This window comes from Pecten maximus, chromosome 2, assembly GCF_902652985.1.
Source record: "Pecten maximus chromosome 2, xPecMax1.1, whole genome shotgun sequence".
Classification (NCBI taxonomy): domain Eukaryota; kingdom Metazoa; phylum Mollusca; class Bivalvia; order Pectinida; family Pectinidae; genus Pecten; species Pecten maximus.
The window spans coordinates 40,588,099-40,603,197 of record NC_047016.1 but is presented as its reverse complement, the minus strand read 5'-3'; the positions used below and the strand labels follow the sequence as shown (position 1 = coordinate 40,603,197).

At 35.9% G+C, this 15,099-nt stretch overlaps 1 protein-coding gene across 1 annotated transcript; it reads left to right on the top strand.

Moving 5' to 3' along the window:
- Window positions 1-3,800: 3,800 nt before the first annotated feature.
- LOC117322075 (perlucin-like protein) lies at window positions 3,801-14,310 on the top strand. Its single transcript, XM_033876816.1, has 5 exons — window positions 3,801-4,175; window positions 5,121-5,211; window positions 11,185-11,261; window positions 13,401-13,488; window positions 13,898-14,310. The coding sequence occupies exons 1-5, from the start codon at window positions 3,903-3,905 to the stop codon at window positions 14,107-14,109; spliced, it is 741 nt and encodes a 246-aa protein (XP_033732707.1). The 5' UTR covers window positions 3,801-3,902; the 3' UTR covers window positions 14,110-14,310.
- Window positions 14,311-15,099: the final 789 nt, after the last annotated feature.

Sequence of the window (15,099 nt, the reverse complement as noted above, 5' to 3'; positions counted from 1 at the left end):
TGTAAGGAGAGAAATGATTCCTATTTAATGCAATGTCAGGAGAGGTATGATTCATTTTTGACGTAATGTCAGTCGTTGTAAATCGTTGCTGTAGTTTTGATATCATGTCAATTATCAGGAAGCAGACTCATGTTCTTTTTTACTTTTTGTTTGATAGTATTATTTTAATAAACAATAAATGTAATCACCAAACGAAGCGTAATGACAAAATGGTTTCTCCATCTCACCGATACGTTTGGTGAAGTTCGTGATTACAGACGAAAGGAATTCTGATGTGTTGACAGTACTGTGCTAATGTCTCAAAGTGACCTTAGCAGATGAAAACAGTACATGCATTAAAATGAGGTACTAAAAACAAATATTTTGGTTTTACATATTTATAAAGATATATTTTAATACTGACGAGGATTGATTATTGTGAACCTTCTGTTTCGCTGTTCAGCCATGCGTTTGTTACGAGACATAAACAAATGGACAGGACTGACTTATCAGGGTGGTATGTCACGACAAATTTCACGGTACTTGATCACCACTTTGTTTGGATACTATAATTGACTTGTTTGTAGCGATGTTACAGTAATACTCACTGGATCGTGTCCAATGTAAGAACAACACCTTACACTAGTGACTTCCGATTGCGTATTGTGCAGTGGCAACAACTGTGTTTGTTAGTTTACTGGATTTATTGTCAAGTAAACAGCCAGGGTCCTTTTGAGGGGGAACGGGGGTATCCTTTGAGTAGTTCATTAGCTCACTGAACAGCATACTGGAGGCCCATCGCATACCTTTAGGCCAATTAGTCAAGTGTCTTGTTCAATGACAAAACCACGAAATCAGAGATCGGCAGGTTTCTCAACTTCCCGAGAAACGCAAACTGACATGGGTAGGGAGCGTCGAACCTCACACCTCGGATCTTCATCTGAGATTACGTGGCCAAGCTCTAACCTACTGAGCTATCGCGGACCCTATTGTTTTACTGTGAATGCCAATATTATGTAAAATAGAAATGAACAGTTCGATACATTGTATTGATCAATGGAATCTGTCACGAGTCTAACTAGACTAGATATATACCTGTAAGAATGGCAGGAAAAAAATGAAATATCATAATGCAGTTTTACACCAGTAATACATGTTATCATTTGAAGAAGGGGATAAAAAAAATGAAAAAAAAAAAAAAAATGAAAAAAAAATCAGAACTTGCATTCAAAATATACTTAGTCCGTAGTTCGTATTTATTTAACAACATGTAGATTTTCAATAGATTACGGCCTATATGGCCTTGCCCTTGACCATCTGTCCCCCGCATGAAATCACGCACCCCAGATATTATTTCACGGTCGAGTGACCATCATTTCGGACACAGTATACATGTATATAAGTGTTATTTCGTGTCTGATCACCGATATGCTTTAAGGGTTAAGTTTAAAAGTAGAACGGAGGCAGAAGATTATATTTTGATAGCTTAATCAGGCAATCTGATGACATATGTAACATATACTTCTGATTGCTAGACCAACATAATTTAGAGTCAGTTTGACTTTTGATGGGCAGCTTAGTACTACAGTTTACATCAGCTCCGGTTACTTTCTTCTGGCCTTGTATTTCCATTTTTTTCCAATCACTTTGTTTAAAAATTGTATATACATTTATTCAATATTAACATAATTCCATGAAAAATTCCTATTTATCCAAGTTTTTGTTTATTTTTCTTCTCTACTTTTAACCATTTAAATGTTACATAATATTCCATTTTCGTTTTGTTAATCGTCGGTAACAAGAAAACAAAATAAAAAAATCAAACTTTAATTTTCCGAACTTCTCTTTATATTTTAACTTTGTTTTCACTAAATGGTTGTCTATCTGTTTAAATCTTCAAAAAAACAACAACAGGATTATTAGTTCTGTCTGAAAAGGATCTATTACTCAAAGTCAATATCATTTAAAATTCGTTCATGGTTTGAACTCAAATTGATTTTTGAGCGATCCTAAATATTGATACGACTTATTACTCAGTAGATTTTTTAGTGTATGATGTAGTTCGACATTCATTCTTCGGCATTAACTGTATGTATAAGTAAATTGATATTGTAATGTGTTATCATACTTTAGTGGATATCGCGTAATTATTTTGGGGGTTTGAAATTCACCTAGTGGTTCTGAATCCAAGTTTGAAAATTTATCTGGATTACGATTTACACAGGGTCATTTTTCCACTTTACTCCTGTATTCGATGATATTTAATACGTGAAATACAAAACTGGTTCGATTTTTGAAATTTGAATTGCATTTCTCCCATTTATTTGAGAGCTCTGAGACGAGAATGGTTTAGAATCATATTGATATTACCCGAGGTGTTAATTTTTTAAATTATTGGACCTCGCAATGTTTATCGGCATTCCTGTTGTAATTGGAATATTAACTAATAGGATTTAAATCGTGAAGGTGTAATCTGTACCTAGCTGTGTATAAGACGTATTATTATTTTCATTTAACATTTATTTTTCAAACACGAATCTCTTTAAACAAAATTGTACAAAGACGTGTGTTTCTTGATAAGCTTGCATTCAAAAAGTCAACTGTGAAATTAGGCTTTACATAAACATACCAGGTAAGACACCCTTAAAATAACAATGTTGAAACTCTCATTCCGACGACGACGACGATGAAGACGACGATGACGACGACGATGACGATAAAATTAATGTTTTTTGATTGTATAAAGATAAAACGGATTGACTTGTTATGAAAAAAAAACCAAAAAAACAAACAAACAAACAAAAAAAACAACAACAACAAAAACAAAATATCAGCTTATGTTTACTAAGAGTAATTGTGGCGTACAAGATACAGCAATTTGTGAGAGAATTTTCTTTGAAGATATGTCACATAAAAAACGTACAATACTTCTATATCGATTAGGGGTTCGCATTTTGTTCGGTTGTCTGGGGTATCCAGAGCTTAATTGGTATAATACACCATTATAGCTTATTTATAATCATTCTTAAGACAATTATGACGACTTCTCCATCAAATATTCATAATTATTAGATTCGCTACTGAATGAAAAGCCAGCTTTACGCCTGAATAAGCAAACTTTGTATGGGTCTTTCTTCTTAGTAATAAATACACGGGTTTTTCCGCAATGTCCTTTCGACTTCATAGATTCGCTGATACTCTATTCTTAGTGAACCCTAAAGCCTCGTTAAATCACGATGATAAAGTAACGTACCGAAAGTATGTCATACATTTTTGTGAAGGAAATATGTTGTTCGTGAATGATTTCAAAAACTCTTTTATCAAAAGCATGTTGTCAGTAATCTTGCTTATTGTGCTTGATAATATATTAGAATGAAAATGGAAATACTTTGGATAACGATAATGTAAAGATATATCAATCGATCTTAGCATCAAACATTTTAGAGTGTGATCTTTCTGAAGATTATTTAGAGATACAATATCACATATCACATGTCGTGATGTTTAAGGCCAAGGAAGCAAATGAAATCATTACGTTATCTAGACGACGATCATGGAATAGGTGATTGATTTCTGTGGATGATTGATTTTTGTAGACATATTTAATAATGCAATACTTATGTATTATAAATTTGTTGTGACAATAGTATTGTAAACAAATAAATAACGCTTCTTCATTAGCTGATACTGGCATTCTGAATACGCCCAGGTTCTTCAGTTTTCTTTAAATCACAGGCGCCAATGTTGATAAATATATGGGCATTCAATAATCCTTCACGTGCTTCAGGCCGTCTCGGATTGCGCCAACTCGCTGACACAGACCGATTACGATACTTAGATCTCCTCGGGTCGTATTGCGTAATGGTTCGTCTGATAATGTGTGTTTCAATATTCCAATTCCTTTTGTAACAAAAATAACAAAAATGGATTTCAATTTCTTTGGAACATATATAACTGTTTATTTCATATCCATGGTATTTGTGGGTTTGACCCAGTGTGAGTTATCTTCGAAGTTGGAAAAACGTGTTTTTGATGATGGTGAACTATTTAAGGTTGTACAGCCGTGCGGATATATCCAATGTTGGAAAGAGTGTGAACTTTCGACAGACTGCGCGGACATTGCGTTTGACCAAGATTTGTTATATTGTGGACTTGTTAGGAAGTCAACTTCAGTTTCTCCTCCTATAGATTTATCGGTAAGTTCTAGAATTAAGTAATTATCTCTTGGCGAGTATAAACATAATTCAGACTAGAATATATACCATTAAGACATATAGTAGGCCATGTTGCAAAGGTAGAGGAAGAGATCTTAATTTGAATGTGAACTGATTTATTTAGATGGCTTTACTTAGTCCTTATTCCTTTGTCAAAAGTAAACCAGTTGCACCAAAATCAATAACATTTAGTCTATTTTCACAAGGTCGTATAAAATGCATTCTTTACTTTTCATTCAATTGTGTTAAAGCAAACCTTGTGTAATCATCTGCTGAGAAAGACCAGTGAATAAATGAGTATGCTTTTGATCACGGACAAGTGACACCTACCTGATTCCATTAAATGATCAACGAGCAAATCTCCAAGTGTTAGGTTCATTGCAGTTGAAGAAGCTTTATTCCAAATTTTCTTGAAATAAACTAATTGACATCAATCCGTAATCTGCTATCCGTTTGAAAACGTATTTAATATAAGGTAAAAAGAAAAAAATGTTATTTTTGCGATCGTGGTCCGCTGACTTAAAATACAGTTAAAAGGCGTTGTTGGACATGTTAATTTCTTTCTTAATAAATAAATATTTTTTTTATTCGGGTTAAACAACTTTCCTTGAAAACGGTACGAGTATACAGTAAAACAGTATATAGAGCCACTGTTGCAACGGCTTTTTGAATGTTCATGTTTTGCTAGTGCATATTCACTTATAAAGTTTCACACGAACTACATAATTAGGAGATACCATTTTTTTCTTAGTTTTTATGTTCAGGTTGTTTAAATTGAACAGTATAATTGATAGCATAGTACTTTATACAGAAGCGTTGTAAACCACACAAACATACTTTATACAGAAGATTTGTAAACCACACAAAGAATGCTTTATACAGAAGAGTTGTAAACCACACACAATAAGAGAAACGTTTACATTGCAGACACAACTTGGACCTTGCGCCAGTAAGCAATGTGCAGCGAAGGAAAGATGTGTTACATTAACAAGCGGATCAGCTGTTTGTATAAATGCATGTAAGTTATATCCGTCTTTTGTGTTAGTTTTAAGTATGTTTGTTTGTTTTGTTTAGATAAAGAAATTTGAATTCCATTTGAACAAGAAATACTGATCCATATTTCATTTTGATACCTGATAATTCACATTTATCAGATTGATGTTATTAGTTTTTGTTTTGGCTGGACGTTACTCTCAAAAACTAATTGTACTTGTACCTGAAAAAAGATTGGAAATACTAATACAATGTACATATTTTCTTTTTAATATCTGTTTGTTCACACCAATTAGATTGATATTGTTTTTCTTTTAACTAAGAATTACTTAAAAAAAACCTAGGTTAATTTCTAGCTGACAAAGAGTTTGGAATATACATATACTGTTTAGTATTTTTCTTTTAATACCTGATTGTCCGCAACTATTAGATATATATTGCTTTGATTTAAACTGGGCGTCACTCCCAAATACAAATTTTACTGCTTGTAAGCAGAAAGGAAAATGAAATTATATGTTGTCTCATCTCATCTTTGCACGAATCAGATCGATATTGTCTCTGGTATGGTATCCAGGTGTGTGTAAACAAAGATCTGCAGTCAATCATTATGTCATTGTCAGGATAGCAAACCATTAACACTGTATCAATAGTTAATCCAATATACCTGTTCTAGGAGGGGGCCAATCAACCAAGGGTAAAACATTAACTACAATTCAATGATCGAATAATATTTTGGTCCATTTATCGATTGTATCAGCGCTTGGTTGATCAACCGTTAATCAAATAATGCTTTCTAATACTCACATAAGTAATGCACTTACACATATGTTGTGAAACAGCATTGTATTGTAGGTCCGGTTCCGAGGATTCCGGGTAGTTGTCCTCCGGAAGGCCTCGTTCCTTTATATTACCTATGTTTTAGCCCTCAGTTATCGGTTAGACCTCAGAGCAATACAGACGTTTATTCCTGTCGTTGCTGTTCCGTCTGACAACATCGTCATACAGATACGATAACTCAATCCTGCCATGTTACACCACTCGATTTCACAACATTGGTGTCAGAATCGGGATTTTATATGCCTGAACCCTCGGAAATCGAGTGAGGTGTGATAGATTTTGTATATGTTTTCTGTGGGAATCATTGTTTAGTTTTCCCATTATAGCTTTCGCAGTATGAACATTTTTGATGTTTCCCGGCTTTGTACAGTTCTGTTTCCGGTTGAAATGTCCTTCTGTGACCATTGTAATTACTTTGTATGATTTTTCAGTTTTGATTTTTTGAGAATAATGTAGATTGTACAAATTCCTTTGTGTACATATAGGACCTATACCTGATCAGTTTACCTGTGGTTCGGTACGTGAGCTGTTTTCACTGGATAATCGCTCGTTGGTACTAGCTTATGCCTTGCCACTTGTTTGAATTGAATGGTCACTTTACTCTGTGCATTTATTATTCATTTCATTGTACAGTTTACCTGTGTCATTTAGTGTACATATTTTATACATTTTCCAAAAGAACTTCTTGTTTCAGCTAGCTTTATTGTCGACTCGGATGCTTCGAATCGCTAACGCTAGTTGTCTACTGAAGTTGCTTTTTTGTGAATATTAACTTCATTACATTGGATTATTTAATCCATTTTTGTCACACAGGTATTCTAAACATTTTTTCTGTGATTTCTTTTTAATTATTTTGTACGCTTTGCTGTGTCAGCTTACGTTTTGTATGATACATTCGCCTGCATGTTTTTAGGCGGGAGGAGGCTGATACTATGTTGTCCAATTCACATATCAAATACACTTATATTGTGTTCACGGACGGAACGAGGCGCCATATTTGAATTCAATACGCGTTTAGCTTTTGTGTATGTGGTTAGGTGGGGTAATCTCATCAGCCGTTATGCAAAAGTAGTATGATTATATGTGACTTTGTGCCCAGCAATAACTCTTGACATGTTTTCTCTGTACTTAAATTTGTTCATATTAAGACTCATCATCGGATATCATACACTGTCGGATTTTCTTGCGTGTGTAGTTTTCTGATACCTGTACTTGTATTGTAAATTGTTGGTCTTTTTTCATTATTGTAATCGGATACTGTGTAATGTCGGAATATCCAACGTGCATGGCTATCTGAATTTTGCCCACGTGTTGTAAATATTTGTAATCAGGTATTGTGCAATGTCAGATACTCTGATGTGCACGTTTATCTGAGTTCTTATACTGTTCTGTAAATGTTCATTTAGTGTGTGTAGTATAATCTGTAGCTAGGGATACTCAGAACTTAACTTGGTTCTCTGATTATCGTTGTAAATATGCATTCGTTCACTTATGTTGAACTTGTGACTATATGTAGAAAAGAGCTGTACCTTGTTTCAAAAGATTCCAGTGAATCACTTGATGGTTACGCTGATAGGATCACAAATTTAGCTAAAGCTGTATATTGGAAGTGTGGGGAGGATAGCATCAAACGTACAGCTATAGACATGTTCCTCAAAACTGTGATGGAAGAGGAAGACTACTATACAGTTGTGGACAACGAATTGGCCAAATCAGTAGAGGAGGCGATTGCAATCGTTCAAGAGTATAGGTTGTTGAGAGAAAGTGTACCAACTGGGACAGGCAGCGAGAGCGAGAAAGACACCACAGGGGAACACAAAGATGAGATAGTTGAAGCAAAGGTGCGAAGGGAAGATGAATCTATTCAGACACAGAACAACAACATACAAAGTATCGAGAGCGCTTTGGACAATGCCATAAAAGCAAAGAAAAAAAGGAGGAGGAGAAGAAAAGTCTACAGGAAAAAGAAGATCCAGATAAATTTGCCGGCGAACATATCTTTACAAGACCAGAAAAGTAACATGTGTGATGTACGTCAAACTCGGCATGATTATCGTCAAAATCGGCAAAAACATCCAACTCATCAACATCCTTATCAGCATCATTCTCCTGATCAAAGAAGCTGCCTAAAGTCTGATGCTAATGCCAGCTCCTTTCCTCTACCACCACCGCCATATATCCCTCATCAAGGTGTACCGGGCTTTCCACCGCAACCACTTTCATCGCCACCTCCATATGTTCCCTATCAAGTACATGTACCAACCACTCCGCCTCCTCCACCAATGCCAATTCTATATTTTCCAGTAGTACCCGCCATGTACAATAGTTACAATGCAGTACACAACTTTGTACTAGGTTTCAAAAACATGACTGGTGGGAACTTGCTGTACATAGTCCCGGTTTTAGAAAATCTTATATTTTAGTTGATATTGACAAATGTTATCTTTTTAGATACAAGTACTGTGATCAAGTTCAAGTTTTTGAACAAACATATATTTTGTAGGTTTGACAACATTACTTGGACTAGGCCTACTGTTACTAGCTGTTTTTTAAGAGTTTAGCTGTGATGAATCATAGTTTTTTTATATACACTTTAAATACGACACGATGTTATCATCTGCTATGGTCAGCTCTCAGTAGCCTCCTCAGAGTGCAAGTATACTTTACCATGTAGTACTGTAGTTTTATTGTATAGAATTCATGCTAACCTTTTGTCTTTAATAACGTATCGCACTCTTAGTAAACAGGGAGGAATGTTGTGAAACAGCATTGTATTGTAGGTCCGGTTCCGAGGATTCCGGGTAGTTGTCCTCCGGAAGGCCTCGTTCCTTTATATTACCTATGTTTTAGCCCTCAGTTATCGGTTAGACCTCAGAGCAATACAGACGTTTATTCCTGTCGTTGCTGTTCCGTCTGACAACATCGTCATACAGATACGATAACTCAATCCTGCCATGTTACACCACTCGATTTTACAACACATACACTGTATATATTTGTTGTATACACTCACACATATGTATTTATTCAATACTCACATATGTATTTAATTAATACTCTCACATATATACTTATTCAATACTCGCGTTAGTAATTTCGATACACTCATACATATGTATTGATCTAGTTCTCACACATATGTATTTATTCAACGCTCATATATCTATTTATTCAGTACTCATATGTAATTGTTTAATACTTACATATGTATTTTAATAATACAATGCCTTTATCCGGTAAAACAGAGTTATATTACGTATGATTATAAAATATTTTGTCTATAGACCATCGCGACCAAAAAGTTGAGGTCTGTATGCATGTAATTGTTTTCAATAACTTCTTCATGATTGTCTATCTTGCAAATGGTTTAGAAAATTGAAAGATTTAAAAACACACACACAATTGTAGTATTGCCTCGTGTACAAATACACTATATACTATCGAAAAAAGAATAGCATGTTTATTTTCGATGGTTATCATTTTACGTTATTTTGTTTTAATTCATTGTATGTGTTCACGGTGTCGGTTTCTCAATTATTTCATCTTTACTGAATACATTTGATGATTTCTGTTGTCCATCACAAACGGTGTTTAGATAAATACCGTTAAAACAAGGGTACCCTACACCGTTTCCTGGTCAAAATCAGTAGCCTGTGTGCCAACCCCAGACATCAGTCGCTGCTCTTAAGGTGTTTATTGCCCTTTGAGGGATGTTTTTCCATTCCTGAATAAAGAGCTGCGTGAGTTGAGTGGCAGAATATGGGATATTGACGGGCTTCCTAACCCTCCTGTCTATCCCGTCCAATAAATGTTCAATTGGGGGCTTATCTGGACTCGGGATGTCCTGCTGCAACCTAAGGTTACGTTGATAGATCAGAGGAAGAAGGTGTGGTCTCAAGACCTGATCCAGATATCCTACAACTGTAAGATTACTATAGATAACCACGAGAGGCGTTTTCATGCCTTTAGATATCTCTGCCCATACCATTACAGACCCTCCGTCGAAGTTGTCACTTCCTGTTTCGCAAGCGTCAGAATATCTCTCACCACGACGTCCAAAGACACGTTGTTGTCCATCTGCCCTGTTAAGCGTAAAGCGGGACTCGTCAGTGAGCAAGATTTCCAATGGGCCAAAAGCGATTAGGTGTATACGCAAGCAGCCACTGCATTCGACGTTGGTGTCGCCTCTGAGTAAGTGATGGACCAACATAGGGACATTGTGGCCATAAATGAAACTCTCACAACCGATTCCTAACAGTAGGTCTTGGACACAAGGATCCAACCATATGTACCGACAACTTGACATGCCGTCTCCGTCGCTGTCTGAAATCGATTACGGAGGTGCGAGAGACGTATGCCTCTATCTGGACGTCGCGACGCAATGTGCGGGCGTCCTCTCCTGTGACACTCACCTATCTACCTGTGGCTCTGAGACGCCCAACTTAACGGGAAATGGTCGTCTCATGTTCACCATATTGCTCTAAAAGAATGCAGCGACAAACAGTGTTATGGGCGACTGACTTCTAACTTAAGTAGCTCAGTGTGTAATTTAATCAAATCGAATCGTTGCGCAGTATTGATAACTGGCGAGACACTGCTGTACTGCAGCACCTAGTGTACATGTACTTCTTAGCACAGTCTTTTCTCCAAGATATATCGATTATAGGAAACAATAAAAAGGCATACGGACATATGTCTGATGAACAATGAGAGTGGTCAATCTGTAAAACTTTCTCTCGTTTAAAAAATGATTGTGGGATGAAACCTTGCGTCATTTGTAAGCATTTCGTCCCTAGAAAATCTGACACTGACAGGTTTATCTTCATGGCACGATATCTGATCCACGAATCCATTAGATTTTTAAGAAATAGCATACAAATCTTTCTTTCCCTGATCGTTTTGGAATCTCGTTGTTTTTTTATGCACCATTGGTACAAGTAATACGGGGAATTTACTTCCGTTATAATTACCATATTGTTTTGAATTTTTAATACAATTCCATTTTCACAGCTGTACTTTTTATGTTGATTTCTTTCATATCGATTTTACCATACTTCAATTTACTGAAACTGCTGTCCAGTAGAACTGTGGATCGATCTGGAAGTGTACACAAGTTTTAGATAGATAAGTTTAAAAAAACGCATGCTTTATCTTTTTACAGTGAAATGTGAGGGAAAATATTTCCAAAACCGATGCTTCTTCGAAGGTAGTCCCCAGGCCAGTTGGACTGTCGGACGGGTGAGTGATTTATGTATTTGTGTTGTCCACTCTCAGCTTTTTACATTCGATCTGTACACTATAGCTTACCCGGCACAAGACCTGTTCAATTATCTAGCACAATATAACATTGTTGACCACGTCATACCTGTTTATTCTACACCACTCATTTTGCATCTTTTGATATTTGTATTATACATTGTTGTTTTATAAAATATTTTTCTACTTCCCTTACGATAAGATAGAATGTGTACCGTTATATACCGATAATGTAACACGACATATATCGTATGGTAAAATGTCATACAATATCATACACAATACTATACAATGTCAAATACTACGACACAGCAATATTATACAATGTCATAATTATGATACAGCAATATGATCAAATATAATGATACACAATACTATACAATGTCAAATACTACGACACAACAATATCATACAATGTCAAATACTACGACACAACAATATCATACAATGTCAAATACTACGACACAGCAATATCATACAATGTCAAATACTACGGCTAACTGCTATGCATAGCGATATGCAGGTTTTTACAAAATCAGTGTTGATGTGTTACATAGGCCCAACCGTATTGTGAAATTGTGTGCACTTCAATGTTCCATTGCATTACTGATTATGCTTGGCTAGATTCCTACTCACGGACAAAATGAACGTTTTAATCAATAAATGATGGTAATAGCAATATTTACTTTTTTTGTTTAATATATTCAACTAATCCATCCTTTTTGATTTCATTCCAACAACATGAGTCATCATTCATAAATGTTGCGGAGGCGAACTTGATGCCTTATTGCTTTGATTAGAAACGGGGCGTGACTAAGCACGATTGATCATGGTTCAATCGCAGATTAGAACATGGTCCGTAACCAATCAAAACACGCGTTGCAAACGAATCGTGTTAGAATATAATATAACACTATAATTTTACAATGTCCCACATTATAATGCAAAATGTATTATACAATAACATACATTAAGATGCAGTTAAACAGACACAACATTACATGTATGCGGCAATTCAGAGGATAAACATATTTAAACAGTGCATTATATAGAGTAATAAACAATACGAGACAATAATGCTTATTATGATACAGTGACAAATATTAAAATTTATGGCTGTACTGATTTTTTCAATTACACTATGGTAAGGGTAAAATAGCGTTTTCCAGGCTTAACAGAAAGGCCTTATTCACTCGTACAGCTTATACTTCGATAAAAATATTCCGTCATGTTTAGATTATATCATTATATTGTATAAAGCCTTATTACTTCGAGTTAATGGAATTCTCCTCCAGCTAGATCAGCGGACTGTCAAGCCCTGGATGACGGGTTTTATCTCCGATAGAGACACACTGTTTACTTTCCTATTACAGTCATTACCACTGCTAGCATGCTAATTACCCCATTGCTTCACGCCTCATATATTGTTATCGGTATAGTGTTTTATGTATAATCTCCTTTCTAATCTCCTTTTAAAGTCTTTTCATCAGAATCCAATTCTGTCGAACCCATAGTTCTTCGCCCATATCTCATAAATTTTCACATTTTGAAATTGGATGTCACCACTGCGTGTCCCAAATACAGACTTAGGTTTGAAAGCCGTTGAATTATTTCAATAAAACTTTTTTTTGTATAAAAAGTGGGTCCAACTCTCATTGGGGAAGCTATGTGGGCCTGGAACAGGGTAAAATGCTTCTTCTGTAGTGACGAGGACATTTCCGCCAAATTCAGTCTAGTACATCCTTTCCAAACGGGGATAAATTTTGTATAGATGATGGGTCGCCTAGATGGTAGTGCACTTCCTGGGCTAGTAGATTGGTTCCAACAGAAGAAGAATAAAGAGGTAAATACGTAAAATAGAGGATTTTCTATAACGTGTTTCTTCTTTTGCATAGATAAAGAGATTTTGAGCAAAGTTGGCCTGTAGCAGAACAGCTAGACTATTTATATATTATGTATTTGTATTTGTAATTTTTTGTGTTTTGATAAAGGGGCGGATTGCCTCGAAAATTTAACAAGCCTTATTGTTCACACTGTTTGAATTACTTCTTTGCCCATATATATATATATCATTTTCCCTCGAAATTAAAAATACCAATAGTTTTGACTAATCAATTTCAGGATCAGTGCCGACTGTCGGGTGGAAGTTTAGTAACGATTGATACTGATGACGTTAACCGTTTTCTACTTACCGTAACAACGGCAAGTGGTAAGTATATAAAACACCATACACCTTGAATGTAGTATGTTTGTTTTCAAGGAGACACTCAGTTAAGCAATGGTATCCCACATGGTAATATGGGAGAAATTACCCATCCTCTACCTTGAAGATCAAGACAGAAACCTCCAACCCTCGGAGTGATATTCTTTTTTACATAGCCTCTGGTTAGATGACAACTCCTTGGGTAAGAGATTTTTTCTGTCCTACCCTAAAGGTAGAAAAAAATTGTATCAATATATAACGGACAATAGTCATGTGGGGATTAGAAATTTAATTCATTGTATAAAATTTGTCATAACCCGAAAAATAAGTTTTTACATTTAGAAATCGGTGTAAGACTCGATTTTGATAAAAAAGAGGTTAAAGGATGCTTTTATATGATAATTTCTCTTATCAGTGTTTTGGACTGGCGGAAACGACCTGAATGAAGAGGGCACTTGGACTTGGATCGAGAACGATCATATGATTCTTCTAAACTCTTTTTGGTACAGTGGCGCACCCCCGGCAAACTCCGATGAATGTTTGGGCGTGACTAACGAAGGCAAATGGAGAGCTGTTGATTGTTCATTGACGGCTTCATATGTATGTCAAAGATACATTACCCAATAGATATGAATGCTCGTCACAGAATATAATCGAAAAGAAAATGGCGGTGGACATGTAAAGAATGATGAGACAAAAAAACACGGACAAAAATAGGTCTCCATGTTAAATAATATTTATCAACAAAAACCACTTGTGTATATCGTGCTGGGCGGTTTAAGTTTGGGGTGGGGTCGAGGGTTCGGGAATGGCGGAGTTTGGAGGTTCTCAAAATTATTAGTCCCCTGCCGTTTGAAAAACGGGGGGACTATAGGTCCGTCCGTCTGTCTGTCTGTCTGTCACGCAATAGTTGTCCGGACAACTCCTTCTAAAGTACAACTCCGATTTTTACGAAACTTGGTATACATGATCAGTATAACATGTAGTTGTGCATCCCACATTTTTTTTCTCGAAAAACCAATTTTCAAAATGGCCGCCGACTTCTCATTGGTTGAGACTTGTCCGGACAACTCCTCCTAAAGTGCTACTCCGATTTTAATGAAACTTTGTATACATGATCAGTATAACATGTAGTTGTGCATCTTACCTTTTTTTTTTTTTCAAAAGTCCATTTTTCAAAATGGATGCTGGCTTCTCATTGGTTGTGGGTTGTCCGGACAACTCCTCCTAAAGTACTACTCCGATTTTAACGAAACTTGGAATTCATGATCAGTATAACATGTAGTTGTGCATCCTACATTTTTTTTTTCTTTTTTTTTTCGAAAAACCAATTTTCAAAATAGCCGACGACTTCTCATTGGTTGAGGCGTGTCCGGACAATTCTAAAGTACTCCTCCGATTTTAACGAAACTACGTGATCAGCATAACACGTAGCTTAAAAAATGGAAAATAAATAGGCGCACTCCTGGTTCAGGCAGGGGGACTTCGTATTGCTGTTGCAATACTATCCATCCTTGTTTTTTCACAAATGTTTGTTTCGGTATATGATGCATTGCATTCTTTAACAGAAACAGATATGCTCATAAGTTATATAGTGTGTAATTGGCCTTGGGACAT